Below are 21,330 nucleotides of genomic sequence, written 5' to 3' on the forward strand. Positions count from 1 at the left end.
AAGTAAAACAACTCACCTGGCAAGCTGAATCTCGCATCCAGCGAAAATTATTTCACTCAGCAGATATGGAATAATAAATAGAACGGATAGGCGCTGATAACGGTGTGTGTAACTTGCTTTTGAAGCAGCTTGATTTCCAAACCTCCAAAACAAGACATCAGACACATGAACATATTTTGTTTTTATATTAGGAAAATTAAGTATAAAGGATGGACTCGGAATAGTACATGACTGAGAAAAAAAAAAAAGAGTTGAAGACCAAAATACACAAGAAAATATTTTTTTGAATCTCGTCCAACATGAACGCACTAATGATTTGATTGGTCACTTGATTAATGGACTGGCGGTGTGTGTGGTCCACAGGCTGATGGTTCTGATAATGAGCCACTCCTTCTGACTGGCTGTCACCACAACGCGCACGCAGTCCACGTCAAAACCAATCTTGCGGTCCACGTCGTGGACCTCAACCCTGCCGCCTCTGAACTCCCCCAGAGTGATGTAGGAGGCGCACTGGCCATCCTGCTTGCCCTCCATGCGCCTGTGACCCACTTCCACGGCGCCGTGATGGAGGATGTCGCTCTGTCTATCCTCTGAACCTGTGGTGATTTTGATTTTGCTGATCTTAGCTGACTTGTTGAAGACCACCACAAAGAAGTCTCCGGTGGACGGGGGCTTGCCCCAGAAGTACTCGTCCACGGCGCTGTAGGCCTTGGCGGCGTCGTAGTTCTCGAAGACGTCAATGTTGGTGTAGAGCCGCGCCGGCGGGTTGTCGGGTATGTCCACGGCGTCTTCCTCAAAGTCGTCATCCTTCAGCTTGTTCTCGGCACCCTTGTAGGACGAGTAGTAGCCCATGTGCTGGAAGAGCGACGGCTTGAAGCGAATCACGTCCTTCTGGGCCAGCAGCCCGCGGAAATGGATGAGCAGCCAGTCGCACGGCATCTCCTGGTAGAACATGAGCAGGAAGTGCGCCAGGCGCGGCAGGTCCCGGGCGTGGTAGAGCTTCCCGATGTAGCCCAGCTTGGAGAACTCCAGCATCACCCAGTAGGATCCCTCCCGGGAGGCGATCACCTTCTTCAGCGCCGTCAGGAAGTTCCGAGAGCAGCGCACGTCGTCCTCCAGCATCATGTAGAAGTCGGACAGGTTGGTGCAGAAGTTGAGCAGGAAGGCGTAGTCCACGTTCTGCTTGGAGCGGAAGCGCACCCGGTCCTCGGGGTCGTTGTAGTTCCGCTTCAGTCCGTCCAGGGACGGGTAGTAGTCCTCGGGAGCCTGGATCACCAGCAGGCGGCCGGCGATGATGTGGTGCGAGAACTTGCGGCTGATTTCCTGCAGGAGGTTCTCGCACCACACGGAGTCAAAGTCAGCCAGGTGGACCACCACCACGATCTCCTTCAGCTCCTCGTAGCTGGACTGGTCAAAGATGGACTTGATGGTCTCCAGGAGGTAGTTTCCTCGCTTCCTCTTCACCGACGACAGCCCGATGGTCAGATACTCTGACAAAGAACAAATTGTGCTAATCATGTCCATTCAATCCAGATCCGGAGTGTTACTTATACCCACTTTTGCGCGGCAGAGGGAATCCCGCCAGGTAGCGATAGGTCACGTTGATGGTCCCAGAGAAGTTGGACAGGTCTCTGAAGGTGTGGATGTATCGCTCCGAGCTAGCGTGATGCATCAACGCCTCGCCCAGCTGACGCTTTTCTGCCTCCTGTTGGAAAATAACGACAATAAAAACAACTCATTCACTACCATCGACAACTTTAGACGTCAAATATCCATTCAGTATAACTCACCAACACATATCCGTCCATGTCCACGTAGAGATTGAAGAGCAGCAGGCAAGCGACCAGGAAGCCAAGTAGAGGCAACGTAGATTTCTTCCTCAGGCACCGCATCTTGTCCGCAGACTTCCGCATCAACCTCAGCATGCCGCCTCTCACTATCAGCAATCATGATAAAAAAAAAATTGCATTATTTTTTCTTGTTTATCTTCTCTGACTGTCCGCTCACAATCGATATGGAAATGAAGCCCCGTGTGTTGACTTGACTTCACATCTCTGCCATCTTGTTTGTTTTAAATTGTTGCTTCTTCCATCATCTTTTTCCCTGGCGTGTGGCCCTGAATGCATCTTTTTTGATGTTTGATGGTGAAAAAGAAAGCCTCCATCAAGGTGCCCTTCAGCGAGACATTTAATCCCACTTTGCGTGGAAAGCGGCGGTGCCCCTTGTGGACGACCCCTGCACTCTCTGCGCAGCCTCATCAAGATGGATGACACACTTGTTGTAAACGCGACTCATGCCAAGTGATTGATGTTTTGGCTTTGCTTTGACTTTGCGGGCTGTCGACTCACTGCGGGAACGCATCAATAACGCGTTTAGCTTCTACTACAACGTGGACGTACACAACACTGTGGACAGGCTACGTCAATCATCCGGAATGCTAAACGTTGCTAAAGATGCTGTTTTGACAGGCTGGGTAGAAGACGCAAATCGCTTCCTGTAATTGTGGACAACAAATTCAAACTTAAAGCAAACCTGGCAAACTAATAACGTAAGAATATAGACATTAGCGTAGCCGACGTGGTAGCTCATATCCGAATCCAGCGGAATCCTCAGAGAGTCTTTTCAAATACTAGAACATCCTGCATGGTCGTTTTTTTCCCCATCCCGACACAGCAGGCCTCAGGGCAGCGCGCTAAATGTGGGTCAGTCATCTCTACCGAGAAGCGTCGATGCTCATTAGCCAGAGAACCGCTCCACCTTAAACACGACTACACCTAGCAGCATCATCGGGGTGGAAACGGGAGTTCAAAAACGTTTACAAAAAGCCACATCCGGGATTGGCGACCAGTCAGTGTTGGTCCGCTCAACCGAGGGATATCGAAACGAAACGCGTGAGGTGCAGGTGTGAGAAAAGCACACTCGTTTTCAGAAACAGGAAACAAACATGACCCATTTTCTCATCCAGTGAGCTGAGGCTGCTATTTAAAATGCAGCGTCCTCGCTCTGTTGGCCTTTGGCTGCTTTTCAGCGAGCATCTCGTCACGGCTCTTGTACGTTGGCTACAGTTGAATAGATGCCATTGTGAATAAGCATGTTAATAACTACTACATATGTGCCGTGGAGGCGTCGCACTAAAGGTGCGCGGATGATTGAGTTTGTTATTATATTTAAAAAGTGTCATCCTTGGAAAGTGACCATCACACATCAGAAGTTTGGCCTTGTGCTGGCCGTGTTATTAGTTCTCAGGTTTTATTTTTTGTTAAATTCCATAAATATTGTGAATTAAAGTGCTTCGAAATTTGCGGCTGGTACTGTACGTCTGATGCGAGCAGGTTCTGGACCTTTTTTCAAATTCCTGCATTGATTAATTTTTGGGGGACATTTTAATTCACAGTAATGCATCAAAATTTTGCTTGACTTTGCAACTTAAAATGATGAATGTTACTCGACTACTCACACCCTCATCACCTCACGTAGTTTACGACTAGGGCACAATTTGAATGAATTGAAAGTATCTTGGTAAAGAAAAAAAAAAAAAGCAGTTTTGATTGACCCTGGATGTGAATTATTGTGTTTTTTGTCTTTGCATCATATTAAGAACCTTTATGGCAAAGCGGCTAAATAAACACAATAAATATTAAAGGACACATGATAATATAAATAATAATTGGACACCGGAATAAAGAATTCTGTGCTGACGTAGCCTTTCCAAGTAACTCGTGTGTGTGCGCATGTAAGTGCGATCATCTAACGAGTAAACAGCCGGTCGTCTGTCCTCCCACTTGGAGACTTTTAAAGCAACTGCCGGCTTGTAGGTGTTTACTTATTCATCAAAAGGTGGCGGAGGGGAAGGCGGAGGAGAGAGGAGCACGCAGTTAGTTTCTCCCCTTCCAGCAATTACTCTCGTCCTGCTGATATCCAGGAGGGAGTATGTCTTTTTAAAAATGCATGCTAACCAACGGCTGGGCTGGCCAAATAGTAGAAATAAATGATTCCGTCCTCGAAGGAGCTATACCAAAATGTGAACCGGCTTGTGAGTGAGTGAATGAAATTGATGCTCAGTTTATTAGAAACAACAATGCCTATCCAAATCTGCACCCAATCGATTGTTTTGTGTAATTAAGCTAGCTAGCTAATTAACTAAACAACCGAGCTTACTAAAGTACTAGCTAGCTAACCAATTAATTAACGACCTAATGGTAGTTTCCATTTGGCCCAGTCTAATTTCGATGCGATTCCGTTACGAACTAATGAACAAATAACTAACAAATAAATGAAGGCACAACCAACTAACCAGTCATTCTACTTAACAACACATCAACTAGTTAACAAACAAGCATGATTGCTCACTATACTGAAGTAAAGGCCACTTGCCACACCTTTATCGGAATTTTTGCCATCCTAATTTTAGCATAATTCAGTTTCTAACTAAGATCAAAATGCAATCTTTTCCAGTTAGGTGCACATTTAAAAAAAAATAATAATTCAGCAATGTTGCATGTAAAAATAAAACTGTATTTTCCGCACGCACTCACGGAAGCCTGCTATATTTTATGAATAATTCATGATCAGATGGAGGAGCTTTTTTGGTCTGGAAGGGAGACTACAATAAAGACATTTTATTTTATGAGAGCTGCTTTATGGTTCATCACGGCTGCGGGATGACATCACCTGGGACGTGCCAATCATCCGTGAGTGTGGCCGAGGTGGTTTGACGTCAAAGTGACATTCGGGTGTTTATCAGTGAGGACACGTGACGACATACATGAATGGAAAGATGACGTACCCGTGGGGGTAACAAAAGGAAAATTCATGAGACATCATAAGCAAAGGAGAAGAAGACAGCAGTGTAAAAAAAAAACAAAAAATAAAGAAAGAAAAAGAAAGTGTGATTGCTACTTGGGGAGCTTTGCACTGGGAAAAGTGAGAATAAGATGCAAGGGAAGATGTTGGTCTCCATGGCGACAAGCCTGGTAGTGGCTGACTCACCACCTCACTCATATTTGGGGATGACACCTCCTGCTTGATAACAACTTCAACTTCTTTTTGGGAATGAAGGGATGCACCAAAAAGAAAAAAATATTTTAAAGAAAATTTGATTGGAGAAAAGAACTCAAGTACTTCTTTTTTTTTTTTAATAATGCACAAGAGCTAGAATTGGATTATTCAAGTAGATTATTAAAAAAATAATAAATCCACAGCATTTGATCTTGCTGATCCTCGCAGATTAGAACAGGAAGGATGGCAAAAAAAAAAAATGGATAGGATTACAAATGCCCAACAAGGCTAAACATTATTTAACACTTCAAATGATGATTTATCTTTGCTTGGAATGAACAAGCAGCGAGATTACGTGTGTGGAATGTTCATATTTTCAGTTGAATATTTTTGACAAAAATCATCTCAGAGGGGATTTGGGGTGGGGAACAAGATTAGAGCTGCCAAATGCGAATCAAAAGCGGCTTTTTGCTGCTTCTTTTTTTTTCCCGCCCATTGCGCGTTATAAGAAGATTACAACGTGACATGCGACTGATGGGATAAATGCTCCTGTCGCGCTCGAACACACCAACTTCTTTCTTTTAAATTGAAATCTGTCAAACCACAGCGCACAGAGTGCATCATTTGCAGTGATGGAAACCGAGAGACGAAATGTACGTTATATTTCTCAGTTTTATCCGAGAGGTAACTAGAATTGGCACTTTGCAGCCAAGACAACATGCTAAGCTAATGTTAGCATGGGTATACGTGTTGACGGCCCACTGAAAGTCTTTAACAGGTGTTTTTATGATGAAAATATTTCATTTTCTCACCCGAAAGAACAAGAGCGAGATCACGGAGCGTACCGCAATAAAGCTGAAATGGTTATCGCCTCCAAGAGCCACATTTCAATGCAGTGAATCACATTTTGGTTTGACTGGATGTCTAAAAATAGAGCTCTACTATATTGAGTTTATCCACCATTTGACGGAAGAATTCCGAGGTGTATTTCCGGCTCGATTCGCGGCCTTCGAAGCGACCGTGGGCAAAAGCTTATCAGCTCCGCCTGCCGGCACCTTTTTTTTTTTTTTGATCAGGTAATATCCGTCTACTGCGCTTTCATCCTCCCGCCTCCGCTGTGTATTCCCGCCTTTCACCGCCACGGTCGCGATAATGAAGCCTGCCGGGACGCCCTCTGGCCTTCCGCACCAGTGCCGTCCCTTTAGCGGAGCAATTAAACAAAGCTAACTATCGTCTGCTGGGGAACTGCTTTGACTTATTTGTAGCCATAAAAGATGTCAGAACAGGAAACCTATTGATTTTAATGAGGTGTCTTTGAGGTTCAGATATTGGACAAAGACAAGATATATGTATATGTTATATGTCGTATGTTTTTTTTAACGGTTTTTAAAAAGAAACTTGGGCTGGAGCTTCGTAATATTCTAGTAAAGAGGATGAATAAAAGTAAACATATGTATAAATAAAATAAACAAAGAGGACATGTGAATTGCTCGTACACAAATACGGTTAAAGTACCCAAACGTACTATTTTTCAAGTTACGGCCCATTTTTGTTTTTGCTTTGTGTTGCGAAACAATATTCGAAGTCCAAATTAGCCATTTATTGAACGAGACAAACAGTCAAACACACAAATACAAAATGAAAAAAACTCACCTAACTGCACGAGTCAGAGGACTTGACATCACTCATTAGGCCACGCCCCTTACGTTGTACTACTTTAAAAAGTAATATAATGTCGCTGAAAAGGAAACGTGTCTTTCAAATGATAAAACTTCAAATTCAATGTACCAATAAAATAATCATTGTCATGTCATGGCCAAAAAGTAAGCGCTAAGCGCTACATTGAGTTTTGTTGGATGAGGAGATTAGCGTTAGCTAGCAGCGGTAGCTCCCGCTAAGCAGCACTTACTTGATTGCTTGGAGAAGTTGCTTACGTCAGTCATTCGCAACCACATTAGTGTGTGTGTGCCGTGGGAAATTATCCATCCAGCCATCCATTGTCTATACCGTTTATCCTGTTCAAGGTCACGAGTGAGCTGGAGCCTATCGGAAGGGACTTTGAGGGAAAGGTGGATTACAACCTGAACTGGTTCCCAGGCAACGCACACCATCAGTGAGGTGAAAAAATTGTATATGACTAAAAAGTCACTTTTCTGGCTTTGTCCAATCATATTTTAGGGGGGGCGGACCAGTAGCGCCTGCTCAGCGTCATTTATGGCAGTATAACGCCACATCTACTCATTTTGAAATGTTTTTGGTTATTATCAAGAAAATTTTTGTAAAATGTCTCGATCAGTTCTTGAAAAAAACTTAGGACTTGCACACGTTCGACACATACCTAGTAACAACACAAGGCTCACGACTAAACATGGAATTTGGTGCAAATATGGCTCACACAAACACAGCGAGGATCTGCAGCAACTCACGGCAATTCCCGTAACGTGCTTTTCAGCGCCGAACGATGATGCTCGGCCGTCAATCAAGATGCGGATGCGGAGGAGGATGCTCCCCCTCGGTCCTGATGCTGCATGTCAGCTCTCAGCGAGAACACCACAAGCGCAGGTAGCGTGATTATCTCTTCCACTGAGCTGCCGATATGGAGACGGAAGAAGTGAGCTCCAAGTCTGACAGAAGTTGGAGGAAGAGGAGGGGCGTAAATAAAAGAGGTGGTCTCACCTGAAACGATGTCCGTGACTCACGGCGGGAAAGAGGAAGACGACGAGGAGGATGGGTGAAGGGGAAAGTGAAGCTCTCCTCTCTGGCTGCGACGCCGCTTCATCTGCTCGTCCCAATCATTCTCCCTCTCTTCTTATCCTCTCGCTCCCTCATGCTCTCTCACTCTAACTCTCTCTCTCCCCCTCTCTCATCCACCACAAGGTGTCACAAACAGAATGTGTCTGCAGCAAATGCCTCATTGGCTTGTCTCCTGCTGTCTACGTGTGTGTGTGTGTGTGTGTGTGTGTGTGTGTGTGTGTGTGTGTGTGTATCATGCAGCAGCTGTGCATCCACAATGACTTAGCATGACACCTCCCTCCTTCTTGCATTTCACACGCCTGTAATTCAGAACAGATCAGTTATTTTGTTTTTATGCCCCAAAAAAAAAAAAAAACTACCAAAAGTCTTTTCAGGGCCTCATCAATTTTTGCGCGTCTATGCAATGTTAGGAGTCCATGTACGAAGTCCACCCAATAAATAATACTAAGTTATAATTCCTGGGATGTTACAAATGGACGAATGTTATTAAATTAGGTGGACGTGTCTACCATGAAAGGACGGAAGGAAGTGAAAAGGAACGATTTTGATTTGAAGCAGCCATTACGTACTCAGTCAGACGTCCTTGGAAGTAGAAAAAAGATGAGCTCCAGAAACAAGTTTCAATGATGGATACAAAATTGGCTGGACCTGTCTCTATTGTTACAAAAAAAAGTCTCAGAGTGAATAGAACAGGAAGTCGGCCATTTTGTTTCAAAGGAGCCATTCAGTCGCACTCCTTGTGAAATTAGAAAAACATTCAAGACCCCCCCCCCCACACCAGTTTCACTGATAGACACAAAATTGGGTGGACATGTCTATTGCAACACGACGCACAAGACAGTCTCAAGGACTTATGCTTCAAATTGAACATAAAGTCGGACATTTTGTTATGAACCATTTCATTGCAAAATGAGAAGCAGTTATTCAAGACGGTAAATTGAGAAGCTTCTTATTCAAAGGACTGTTGATATAAAAAAAAATGTGGGGGACTGTTCATCACCGCTTGCAGTATTATTTATCCCGGAGGAGTTTATCATTGTATAATAAAACTAAAATGAACGAAAACAACACACTATGAAGACATGTAATGGGAGGGAACAGAAAGGTGCCTGCGGAGCAATAATGTCCCCCTTGCTGCTTGTTGTTGCGGGGCTGCATCAGCAGAAAATTACTTAATTTAAAAAAAAAAAAAAAAGCACTTTGTATCTTGTGTTTTCCTGGCAGGAATGAGACTCCAAGCGTGAAAGGTGATAGACAGCAGCAAGCGCTTGACGCTGATTTAAGACAGCAACAAGACAACGCAATGGAAAACATTAGCTGCGTTGTGTCGGGTTTGTGACGACGTGTGTGTCGCGGAAAACAAGCAGAACAAGCGATGTTGACTGTGAAAGGAGCAAACATCAACAGAATGAAACCGAGCTAGCAAGCTTGCGTTTTGACACCAACATAAGAAACGCTGGTTTTATGTGAGTTGTGTTGCCTTGAAAAAAAAATAGAGCTAACGGAAACAAAAAAAAAATAATACACTTCAAATTAAATTCAAATTATATTCTATTGCCAACCCAGAGCAAATGAATCACCCACACGTATCATGACGGACATAATAGCCAGGCTTTAACGAGCGACTCCAGAGAGGTGACACAAGAGTTTTTTTATTCCGCCAAGGCGAGTGGTTAATATTTCATAGGTGGTAATTTGGAAGTTTGTATGCGGACGCGCCACGTAGCCGCCGCTCGCTGCATGCTAACCACGCGAGGCCTGGCGGGAGGACAATGTGAGGTCACACAGCCGCTCAAATTCAAGTCATGACATTTCTTCACCTAGTTTGAGACACAACAGGTAACACTCACACATTTGCTAACACCCACACTTTCAAAATAGCCTCGATTTTCCTCAATGAGAAGTTTCCATACCCACTCTTTTCTGGATAACTATCAACACCAGGGTAGTTAGCGTATGTTTGCTTCCAGAATGGAAAGAAGACAAATCTCAATAAAAACTGCATCGTTGCTGTTTGTCTTCATAATAGAGCTCTTTTGGATACTTCAAACGGCCCGTTAGCTCGAGTTCTCATCTCTCTCAACACGAGAGCGTGACAAAGCATCTCGACAGCCTCTTGCCTGCTAATCAACAAGAGGAAGCCACTTATCATTATTGTCAGCGGACTCAAGTAGTGGCATAAAATTGCAGCATGTTAAGAGGAGGGCGTGCTTGTCGGAGCGCTCCTTTGCATATGAATGACATCGATTGTTTGAGTTCTGCTTGCTGTTTGAAGCTCAATATGTAACCATGGAAGCCTCTTATTAGTTGCACAAACAATCAAATTGAAGAGGAAAAAATATACGCACAATTCTGGGACTATTACAGGCTGTCGTAATAAACATATTGTTGACAATTTATGCTAAGTGAAAGTGGTCTTAAATTCAAATCAAAAGGACAACAGCGATACCGTCAATGTCTTTATAGGAAAACAGCACTCTATAATGTTGTACTCTACAAAAATGATTCAAGCGGAAAGAATTACTAATCAGTTTGTGGTGTGCCCATCCAGGCCACTGGGGGCAGTATAACACAATACAGACAAATGTAGTCACTATTCTCTAGTGACTCGGGAGGTGCAATAATATTCCTTTTTTATTGCAGAGGACAAAGAATACATGCCTGTGACTTTTTATATATTCTCTGTCTATTTTCTATTGTAGTTTATATTACGTGTTAGCATCAAGCTAGCAGGGACGTTCCTATTTAAAGACTTGTGTAATCCTTTTTGTTGACAGTAAACATCATCTGGCAATAAACTGCGAGAAGCCTCTTTTTGGAAGAAATGATCCAACTGCTGCTTATTGTGCAGTAAATATGAAAATTATGAAAAATAGAAGCAAGGCAGACTGAATGGAACTAATGAATCATGTCATGGTTGCTTGCCATTTTCCAAAACGCTCAGAATGTCTATTTATGTGCATTAAAACAAGTCAGTTGCCGCTGGGTGAGGGAGGACGTGAAGGTTGAGCAGCATTTTCAGGAATGAAGACGGCCGTCGTTTGATTTCCATTCAAATGAGACATTTGAAAGACAAAATTGGATTTCTTTCATTTCACGCAGAACTGCTCCGCCGGCAGATTGTGTCACATCATTCTGTTAATATCCAAAACGTGGCTGCAATTTTTTTTTTTTGAGCAACCCTTCAAACAAGCCTTCTTCCCTTCAAGGACTTTAAAAACAGACATTTTAACTGAGACAGGGGAAACTTAAAGCTTAGACAGACACCACACAAAATCTTCTCAACTAGAAGCACTGCAGCTTCACAACGCCATACGTCGCTCAGCATCAGCGCCCAGATAAATCCTTTAAATCCTCATTCACACCAGCTTTCGGGCCGATAAGAGCGGACTGCATGGCTACGACGCCTCGCAGAGCTTTTCTAAACACGGCAAAACTTGTTTGTTCATTTTGATGACAACAATTTGTTTTGCTTTGTCCACACTTAAGTGTCACGCCACACAACGGACTTAAAAATTTTCTGTCTAGTGTACAAAAATAAATTTCCTGGGGCACTAATGTTTGGTAGGTATCTCTGGCCCAATAGAAGGGGTGCTAGAAAACGTGAAATCAAAACATTGACTCAAACAGTACTTAGTGACACTTCCTTTGGCAGTTTTATTTTTGAAATGCAACTTTTCCACATAATCTTTGACATTTATAATGTGACAGCGGTGCGGCTAAATATTAGCACGTCACGCATGTTGAAGCGCAAGCTCACTAAATCCGAGTAATATTAATTGTAGTGCGTATATTTTGTCCAAAAAGGTTTCATAAAAGATTATTATCGGCTTTGCAGTGGTCATATCAAAACATTGACAAAGAGCGAATAAATTAAAGTCACGTTTGTCCAAGTGCCTTCCATTATTCTTAAGTCAAACACTGGCAGTCCGTGCAGGGCTAAATCTATCATGTCCACATCATTTGCTTGACGTGTGCATGTTTCAACAGCTTTGGAATCCACAGAGTTCAAGTTTCTCAGTATTCAGAGCTCATTCACATTCGTGTCTTGTACTTCCAAGATGAAGATTCATCCCAGTAGAAGCCCCCGTGTACAAATCAGAAAAGAACAGACAAAAGCGGCCCTCACCTTAGATTTCAGGACTTCTTGGCAAGTATCTTACTTGGTGCCAGGGTCTGCATCAGGTCTCATACTGAAGGGCTCCAGGCGCTCGCTCTCCGGCAGCATGTTGTTGAGGCGTTCCATCAGTGGCACCGTCTGGTCAATGCCCATCTGGATGCGGCGCAGGATCATGGACATCTCATTGACCTTCTGGATCTGCTCCGCGTACTTGGCATAGCGCTTCTGACGCTCTTGCATGATGCTGAACAAGGTATCCACCGAGAGGTCCATCTGGAGGACAAGTCGGCTTAGTTAGAACGTATTGAGCGACACCACAGCGATGGAATGGGTGGCTGGAGTGATTTCCAATCACCGTTTTCACCCCAAAAAAAACCCACTATTATTTATTTACGGCAAATAAAGTTTTTTGTTAATCCATTCCCTTTAGTGACTAAAGTGAGAAAGTGTTTTCAGACAGCAGAAGGCAAAACTATCCTTTGTATCTTCAGGTTGGTTGAAAAGCTCACTTCTTCCACCTAGTGGAATATTAAAATGTTACAGTTTCGTCAACATGTTTTCAATAACTATTACCATACCAAATCAGTGTGCTAAGGCAATGAAAGTATTAATTGCTGTCAAAAAAGTTCAAACTGCTCACCTCTTTGATGCGTTTTACTAAGGCGTTCTGATCGAAGGCGACGGCTTCGGCGCACTGGTGCAAGTGGTCCTGGTAGCGGGTGCACAGCTGGAGAACCTGCGCCGGATCCAGTCTCTCCAGACACACACTGCTAGGGGACGTCTGGCCACTTAGCACTCCTGCCGAGGGCGCAAGGAATGTGTCGGAACAACAGTTAGGGTTAATTAGTTTAATTAAGCTGAGGTAAAGTCTACTCTGATATTCCAGTGGGGAGCCGGCATATAGAGCTGGTAATTGCTAGCAAAACTGATCATCTCCAAATGTTTTGTGACACAACAAGGGTTGGACTACAGTCTGAATATTCAAAAGACACAGACCTTTTAAGAGGGGCTGGAAGGTGGGGATCTCTTGGAGTTTGATGACATCGGGGTCACTGTGGATGTTCCTCATGGACTGAGTTCCTTGAGCCACCACAACAATATCGTCCATCTTCGCCTTCTGTTTGGCGGGCGAAGGAACGACTGCAAAGAAAAATGTTTTCATTTATTACCCACCAATTAAGTCACATTTTGATGGATGAGGTAGATTTCATCCTCGACGGGAGTTGATCACAAGCCATGTTGTTTTAATAACACCAGATCAAAATTTCAAAACAAGCATAAGACACTTTGAGGTTATCTTTGCCAAAACATCTTAGGATGTGCAAAATTCGTTAGTGTAAGTGGGGAGATCAACAAAATAATTCAGGACAGAGTAACTAGAAAAGAATTAAAAAGGTTTAACAAGATAGAAAGATAAAAACATACTAACCCGACGAGCTGTAGTCAGAGTGTTTGTGCTCCGCATCTCCGCTTTGTTCGGCGCCCATGATGCAGCTGACCAGCTAACGTTAGCACTTAGCTCAACCGAGCTAACTAGCCGGTCAAGTGTTCGATAAACGCAGCGAAACACAACCCGGTGTGGCCTTACCAGGGGCCCCAAAACACCTTTTCAACTTCCACCTGAATATCGTTCATTGACTAATAAATTCTGCACGCACTGAAACCAAACCTCGCTGTTTGCTAATAACTACAAATAAAGCTAAGCGGCTACTTTCTAACCAATCACACTTAAGTGTCAAGATACAACCTTACGTACATCCGGATGTGTGCGTAATTTCTTGTTTAGGTTGCAATTTAAGTTATTCGCTCTTTAGTGACATTTGAAGGTGGAAGCCATTTAAAGCCAAAAGACACTTCCGTAAATATTGATCACGTGGTGCAAGACGTCACAAGCTGCACGCGAACTTGGAAGTAGTTGAACAAATTATTTATTGACTGTATTCGAAGTGAAATCTAATAATGACCACTCGGAGAAAAATGTATAACATTACAAAGTTGAGGGCTGTCAAACCGTTTTGTGTGAAGTGGTCAACCAACTGACTAGGCCACTTGCGCCCCCGTGAGGCCAACCTAAACCAAAACACAAAGTGGAAACGGGCAAGTTCATTCAAGCACCAATCGCTCAAGTTGACGAACATTAAAACATTGTGAAGCTTGGAACAAGCTCACACACATTCCATAGAGGACAAACAGCAATTTGGAGTCTTAGAAACGCTCCCTAAATTGACCTAAACCGATGGAGGCGATTCAGGGCTGCTTGGCAAGATGTCCTTTTTGGCCTTAGACCTCTCAGGTGTTCTGTGGTTGTCCTCCAGGATAGGGAAGGAACGCAGGTCTAATGTCAGCATACTACTGAACATAAATCCGTCGAACTAGAGAGGGAAAAATAAACATGGTGAGTGCAGGTGTAGGCAATGACCCGCGCAGTTATTTATTATGTATTTAATTAAATCATTTGGTAACTAATTGAACCTAAAACATGTTTTTATATGTAGAGGACATCCAACATTTGTTTAATCACATCATTGGTTATTTTTAACTAATTAAATAAGAAACACTGACTCAATGTATGTTTCATGATTTAAACTGATGCCCTCCCCATCTCATTTGCGCATCAAAATCAAATGTGGCCCTTGAGCACAATTTTGCCAGCAATCTTACATTCGGGTAAACTCCCATCAGGATGTCTGCGTTGGAGAAAAACTCATCCTTCAGGGAGATGACAATGACCCGCATATTCTTTTGGGATTCCTCCCTCAGGAAGCTGGCCACCTGGAAGCACAAAATGGATAACACGTAACAAAACTCCACAAGTAATAATAGTACTGCATTGTAAAATACAAATACAAGACCGAAAGTCACACACACAACGCAGCAAATTCATGTGTTGTGCCTTTAAATGGCGTGGCCCGGAGAGTGCCTTGTCATTCTTGAGTTCTCTCTCCCCGAAGAGCATTATTAGAAGAGATCTTACCTTTCCGACGTTGGATTTGTCCAGGGCGGCATCCACCTCGTCCAAAATCAAAAAGGGAGCAGGACGAAAACTGAGAAGGGAGAAGACTTATTTTAGAACAGGGGTGTTGTTTTTATAACTTTGTAAACTCTCCATCTGACATTTCCCATTTGGTCGTTGATGCTACCTGTGAATGGCAAACACCAAAGCCAGGGACGCAATGGCCTTCTCCCCGCCCGAGAGATTTGCCATAGACATGAAGCGCTTGCCGGGAGCCACGCAGCTGTAGTTGATGCCGCCGAGATACGGCTCCTCCGGATTGTCAGCAGACAGGACGGCCTGAAGCAAATTTCATCTCTTATGTCATCATTTGATGGCAATTGCCCTCGGGGGTTGCCAAGCGGTCTTTTCACCTGGGCGCTCTCGTTGCGGCATAATCTCTTGTAGATGCTATCAATGACAGTGGACACGTGATCAAAGCACTGGCTGAAGAGATGGAAGCGCTTAGCTTTGACTTCTTCAAACTCTTGCTGGCACTTCCGCGTGACAAAGGTGCTGGCTCTGAAGGCTGAGGAAGAAAGTCGGTTCCACACAATGAACGGGCTTGGTTGTAACTCAAAAACCTTCAAACGTACCATCCGTCACATCTTGTAGCTTGTCCTGCACCTCCCTCAGCTTCTCTTCAGCTTTTAAGTTGGGTGGGGCTGTGAATTTTAGTTGCTCCTCTAAAGCGTGAAGGGACTGCTTCAGCCTTTCAATGTAGTTGTCTCTCTCCCCTGCCGGCACATCCTGCAAACACACACGCCGACGTTAACGCAGCATTTTGATCCTAATGCTGAACGTCGAAAGAGTATCGGATGCGTCACCCTGCTCTCGGGTTCAAGGATCGAGTAGTCGATCGCGAGGTGGGCCTCTCTCTCAAAGACGTGCATGGAGGTTTCAGACCCTTCTTCCAGCTGGAGAGACACGAACACATGTACTTCATTTACACTTGGGTTTGTGAATTTTGGCAGAGCGTGCCTTGTCTCTAGCATTGCACATGTTCAGATGTCTTTTTACCTACCTCCACTTGGCTGATTTCATTCAGGTCACCCGACAGCAAATCGATTGGCAGGCCCTCGATCTTGCACGCCAGTAGCAAGTTGTGTCGGGCTAAACGCTTCTGCTCCAGGATGCTCTCGGCAGTCATCACCTCCCGCTGAAGTTCGGCCAAGTCTCTGACGGAAAAGGACGTTTCTTCGCGTGAGATTTCGCACACCATACGCTTGGAGCGACAGTTTTGTTGGTCTTCATCTGTGTTTTTTGTCTTACTTGTTCATCTCTTTGAGTTGCAGGATTTTTTCGTCCAGCTCATTTTTGGTAGATGCTTCCAGCCTCTTCTTTTCCAGCAGCTGGTTCTTCATTTCCTGCAGTTTGTTGTCATTTTCTTGAACGGCCACCAGCAGCTTCTCCTCCTCCTGAAAGGTGAGCCAGAATATGAAGCTAAAAACTCAGTTGACAATTACTCTTTCTTTTTTGTCATCCACGACAGTGTTCAGGGCTTATTTCACAGTACATCCACACTAACCGTTTTCTTTTTGGCCATGTTGCGTTCTTCCTGGTCGATGGAAGACTGAATTTCACTGAGCTTCTTCTTGTGCTTCTCTAGTTGAACTTGTTCATACTCCATCTTGGCATCCAAGCGATTGCACTGGTTCTCAAACTCCAAACTGAAAGTATTTGCAGCACAGTGTAAATTCCCACTCATGTAACGTGACCAAAAAGTAGCGTAAAAGTGAGCAAGTAAACCCCAGTAAGTCTCATGTCTTTTATACCGCTTCCTGTCGTGATCTTCCTGATGTTTCAGCAGCTCCTGCTCATACACTCTGATATTGTCCACACCGATCTCAGCACAGAAGTCAGAAAACACCACGTCTTCTGTCTAAAGAAATATTTTCATTTCAATCAAATATGACAAGATGTTTGGAAACTGTAAAGGATAATGAACGTTTCTCCGATGATTAGTTGAATTGAAGGTACGATACCTGCTGAATTTGGCTTTTGAGGTTCTCCAAGGCAGTTTCCTTTGCCTCCACACTTTTCACCTGCATCTGGATCTGGGAGTCCAAGTTTGCCATTTCACTTTCCATACGCGAAATCTCCTGAAATCGATCGGCGGAGAATGACAATTTGTGACAATAATGTGAGGCTAGTAAAATAAAAACAAGCAAGTCAGAAAGCCTTCTTACCTCGAGGCATTTAGGGATGCTTTTCTTCCTAAGGTTATCCAGATCATTTGTCGAATATTTCAGGCGGGTATGTGCACCCTGAGCCTGCGCAATGATCAAATTCAGGTCCGACTCCTTCCGCTTGAGCCTTATGAGTTGCTGCACCACAAGAGACAAATGTGCAAACCCACGTAAGGAAATAAATTTAACCAATTACCCCTCCCTACCTCAGCTTTGTGCTAATTAAAGAATAAAAGGTGTATAATGGAATTTACACATAGTGGTTATGTTTCATTGGCATTGGAAAAATGTCTCCCTTGTGTTGTGTGTGGTTCCTGGATCCAAAAGTATGAGAAGCCCTTATTTCTGACTTAACAAATTAAGAGTCTATCCACTGTACAAGAGTTGTATGTCGACTTACACGTAGCTCATCAGTTAGCTGGTCTTTTTTATTCTTCAGCCTAGTGACGTCCTTGTCACCCCAGCAGCGAGCTTTGCTGCGGAGGTCACTGGAGCCTCCAGAAATGAGACCGGACTTTGAAAACATGGTTCCGTCCAGCGATACAGTCTGTAGGAACCAGTTCAGATATAAATGAAAAAATAAGGCTATTGTGCATTTCCTGCACCCACTTGAAAATGTGTTTACCTTAAGGCGGCGGTCCCCGCCAAAGGCAATGCTTCTGGCCTCTTTCATGGTTTCACACACCAGCGTGTTGCCGCATACAAACTGCACCACTTTCTTCAGCTGTGGCACGTTTGTGGACATTTTGATGAGCACGACGTCCACTGCCATATTGGCACCCGGTATCTCCCTCAAGCGTTCGTTGAGGGGACTCACCTGAATATGCGAGCTGATGGTCAATAACGCCGCTCGCAACTGACCAAACAAGTCGTGTGTTAAAAAGCCAACGTTTTTTTTCTAATAAATAAAATTTGGAAGTGGCTCCCTGTTTATAATTTACAAATGAATTGTTCCGAATCTTTTTCGATTTTCCTCAAAAGGCTGAGATGTACTATTCCAACACTTACATCCAAGTAGTGAATGGGCAGGAAGGTCTCAGGTTCAGCCCGTTCCTCCTTGAGGAAGTTGATGCAGGCCTGGGCCACCTTCTCTGTGGACACCACGATGGCCTTCAAGAAGTGGCCAAACACTTTGGTGACAGCTAGCTGGTACCTCTTATGAATGGGGCTGGACAAGTCACAAAGGCGGCCGTACTGGGGCGAGAAAGACGTGACAGATTTGTCCCGTTTTGCTTTCAATTCACATGATCATCCTCCATGGCTTACCACCGTATCAGGGAAGAGCCTGCACATCTTTTCCAGAATTTCTTTGCGCTGTCGCTGACGATTGCTCTCTTGGCTGTCCAGGCAGGCGTTGCCTAGCTGCTCCAACACCTGGCCCAGCTCCTCGTTCACCTGGGCAGTGCGCTCTCTGCCACGCTGCAACTCTGCAGTCAAGCTCCCCTCCTTCTGACGGAGCTCGTCAAGAGATGACCTCAAAACAAAAACGCAGGGACTCGTGTTTGCAGAATATTGATTGCAAATTTTTCATAGCGCTGCAGGTTTGAGTCCCTGACACTCGTGAATGGTGAGGGTATGCTGTCGTGAATTTGCTGGTTTACAGAATGTTGCAAGGCAAGCGCATAATGACATACTTGCAGGTCTTGGTGTATTCCTCAAGCCTCTCTGCTCTGTCGGTTAAATCATCCAAATGTGTCTTGTTGTTTTGGATTCCAGCCTGCAGCAAGAGTCAGACAGTCAGTATCACCGTATGGTGTATTAATAAACTATTTAAATGTACTGTACCTACTTTACAGTCGCTATTTTAATGGATTGGAGTTACCCGTTTTGTTATTACCTCCACTTCCTTCCGTTTGCGCTGGTCAAATGCCATCAGATCATAGTCAGCCTTGACAACCCTCTGCATCTTCTCGACTTCCTGACCTAGCACTGAATTCTGCTTCCTGAAGAGCTCCTTGAGTTCTTTGTAGCGTTCTCGCTGCCGATCACGTGCAAAAGAAATTAATTTGGCATTCATAATAAGGAAGGTTCTTTTGACACTCACCTGGCTCTCATCCAATTCAACCTCCCCGCCCAGGGACATTCTCTGCTGCCGAAATTGTTCTTCGTAGAACCTCCAGGTCTTCTCCAGCTCCTTTTTTTCCTGCTGGGCTTCAGCAAGCTCCTCCTCTGTCCGCCCTAAGACTTTCTGGCTCTTTTTTGCAGACGCTTGAAGCTCAGCTATCTTTTTTAAATGATGGGAGGTGTTCACTTTTGTTTTGACAAAGTGAGAGCGAGACTGCGAAAGGACGTGCTCCTGGGCACTAGGCAAGAGGTTCAGAGATGTAGCGGTCATAATAGGTTCACACAGACAACCAATGACATGTTCACAAAGATATTTAAAAATAATAAAATTGCACCGTCGTGTTTTTAGAGGGGGCTCACTGATATCCTTTCCAAATGCAACTAAAATGGATACATCTGAAAACAAAATACATGTAAATCTACCGGATCTCTTTCTCCATGCGTTGCTCCTCCCTGACGAGGCGTCCATGCTCCTTCTTGAAGGTCTTCACCATCTGCTCACAGTCCTGGAGAGAAGCATTCTGAGCGGCAGCTGCCCCATGCTTGATGCTCAGAGTGTCGTTGGTACTACTGATGGCCTTCTCATTATGATAGAGCTCAGTAAGGCTCAGGTGTACACGCTTTTCTTGAATATCTTCCAGCAGGTCTTGGTATTTCTGGGCCTGGGAAAAAACAGAAGAACCAGTTCTATCACATCTGACGACAGAAAATTAAACTGCATCTCCATTTAGAAGTAATTCAGTAGTGACTCGCCCAACTCGCTTCACCTCCAATTTCTCATTAGACATCAGCTTGTTCTCGACAGCTGTCAATTTCTTTTTCTTGAACTGAAAATTGGTGTCTTCCTTGGCCCTCAACATGGCCTCCTTTTTCTGGTTGTACTCATCCACTAACTCCTTGGACTGGCTGATCAGCTCAAAAATGTTGGTACACTCCTTGGAGTACTTCAAAGCGATGGATTCCACTGCTCCCTGGTGACCAATGCGGGAACAACATGATCTCAAAATGCAGCATTACCCATCCTACACTGAAAACACCAAATTGTCTACCTGGAACACCATGCAGTTTTGAGCTTTGGTGATGATGCCAATCTTGGCAAGCTCCTCAGTGTACCGGTTGAAAGAAACATGAGCGTTGTTGATGAGATACTCGGAGGTGTTGCCTGAGAATATAGAGCAACAAATAAAAGTAATTGTAATCTAAAGAATGGAGCAAAAGTTAAGAAAGACTTACATAAACAATGGTTTTAAATAAATAAATAAAAATATGAGCATCATTGGCAGCCATTTTAGGTACGCCTGATCTCATACAGAGATGGTGGATGAATAGATGAAAATTGCCACACCAGAAATATTTTCCTCACTTTCATTTCCTGTCTGTTCCAATAATTTAATATAATATGAAAATATGCTGACCATAGACACTTCGAGAGAAGACAATCTCCTGGTCCTCGTCGTGTTGGTAGAACATGGAAACGCTGGTTCTTTTTGACACCGGCTGCCCGATGTGGGCTCCATGGATCAGGTCGGTGAGGTGCTTCACTCGCAGAGAGCTCGCCCGCTCGCCTATGACGAAGCTTATGGCGTCCATCACGTTGGACTTACCTGTTTTTGTGAAACATATTTGTTACTAAACTGGAAAGGTTAACCTCGAGCAAATTTGGCTTTAAAGAATTTTAAAGAAAGCTAAACGAGTTTTAATTAAATTCACACATTTTAAAGGAATATAACTGCCGTTATATATGAGTGCAATAACAATTCCAAGTTCGGGATTAGCAGTTAGCTTCGCCCACGCGTTAGCTAGCCCTTCACAAAATGTGGCTAGTAAAAGAGAAAGAAAAGGGTATTTACCGGAGCCGTTGGGCCCAATAATGCAGCTAAACTCCAAGAATGGTCCGATAACTTGTTTTCCTCGCCATGTTTTAAAGTTTTCAACCGCAAGTTGTGTGAGATAACCCATTTTTAAAGTCAAATTGAAACACAAGTCACAAAGTCCCGAAAGAACCGTCGTTGTGCCGGCGGGAAAGGTCTTGGAAGAGAAAAAAAAATTGCCAAATAAATGAGTACAGTAGACCCCACTGAGTAGAGTTCAAAACTTTATTGATTGTCCAGTCCATAAAGGTCCTGGAAGGGCTTAAAGAATCACCAAGTACGTACAGCAAGTATAAAGTTGTGTTACGATACTTTTTTTTTTTTTTTTGAAAGTGGAGGAAA

At 43.9% G+C, this 21,330-nt stretch overlaps 3 protein-coding genes across 5 annotated transcripts; all 3 read right to left on the reverse strand.

Moving 5' to 3' along the window:
• Positions 1-170: 170 nt before the first annotated feature.
• On the reverse strand, positions 171-11,253 carry LOC148396964 (alpha-1,3-mannosyl-glycoprotein 4-beta-N-acetylglucosaminyltransferase C-like). 3 transcript variants are annotated; one of them, XM_088379150.1, is made up of 5 exons: positions 7,675-11,253; positions 7,425-7,586; positions 1,791-1,936; positions 1,558-1,705; positions 171-1,490 (listed from the first exon to the last, which is right to left on the reverse strand). In XM_088379150.1, exons 3-5 carry the CDS (start codon positions 1,923-1,925, stop codon positions 325-327), a joined length of 1,449 nt encoding a protein of 482 aa, XP_088235276.1. In that variant the 5' UTR covers positions 1,926-1,936; positions 7,425-7,586; positions 7,675-11,253; the 3' UTR covers positions 171-324. The 3 variants fall into 3 exon arrangements, with proteins under 3 accessions (XP_088235276.1, XP_088235275.1, XP_088235277.1); XM_088379149.1 differs by lacking the exons at positions 7,425-7,586; positions 7,675-11,253 and adding an exon at positions 6,908-7,414; XM_088379151.1 differs by lacking the exons at positions 7,425-7,586; positions 7,675-11,253 and adding an exon at positions 6,652-6,875.
• Positions 11,254-11,385: 132 nt separating this feature from the next.
• On the reverse strand, positions 11,386-13,705 carry borcs5 (BLOC-1 related complex subunit 5). The gene is made up of 4 exons (XM_088379159.1): positions 13,302-13,705; positions 12,869-13,012; positions 12,513-12,670; positions 11,386-12,145 (listed from the first exon to the last, which is right to left on the reverse strand). Exons 1-4 carry the CDS (start codon positions 13,357-13,359, stop codon positions 11,912-11,914), a joined length of 594 nt encoding a protein of 197 aa, XP_088235285.1. The 5' UTR covers positions 13,360-13,705; the 3' UTR covers positions 11,386-11,911.
• A 79-nt stretch (positions 13,706-13,784) lies between these two features.
• On the reverse strand, positions 13,785-21,165 carry smc1b (structural maintenance of chromosomes 1B). The gene is made up of 25 exons (XM_088379144.1): positions 20,968-21,165; positions 20,533-20,721; positions 20,167-20,279; positions 19,885-20,088; positions 19,541-19,779; positions 19,098-19,356; positions 18,891-19,031; positions 18,688-18,770; positions 18,320-18,527; positions 18,062-18,247; positions 17,679-17,870; positions 17,454-17,600; positions 17,054-17,191; positions 16,850-16,966; positions 16,640-16,746; positions 16,393-16,534; positions 16,137-16,282; positions 15,889-16,042; positions 15,692-15,781; positions 15,461-15,614; positions 15,239-15,393; positions 15,013-15,164; positions 14,847-14,916; positions 14,534-14,644; positions 13,785-14,244 (listed from the first exon to the last, which is right to left on the reverse strand). The coding sequence occupies exons 1-25, from the start codon at positions 21,074-21,076 to the stop codon at positions 14,101-14,103; spliced, it is 3,750 nt and encodes a 1,249-aa protein (XP_088235270.1). The 5' UTR covers positions 21,077-21,165; the 3' UTR covers positions 13,785-14,100.
• Positions 21,166-21,330: the final 165 nt, after the last annotated feature.

Source organism: Syngnathus floridae, chromosome 6, assembly GCF_059516105.1.
Source record: "Syngnathus floridae isolate MCC-2025c chromosome 6, RoL_Sflo_1.0, whole genome shotgun sequence".
NCBI classification, from domain to species: Eukaryota; Metazoa; Chordata; class Actinopteri; order Syngnathiformes; family Syngnathidae; genus Syngnathus; species Syngnathus floridae.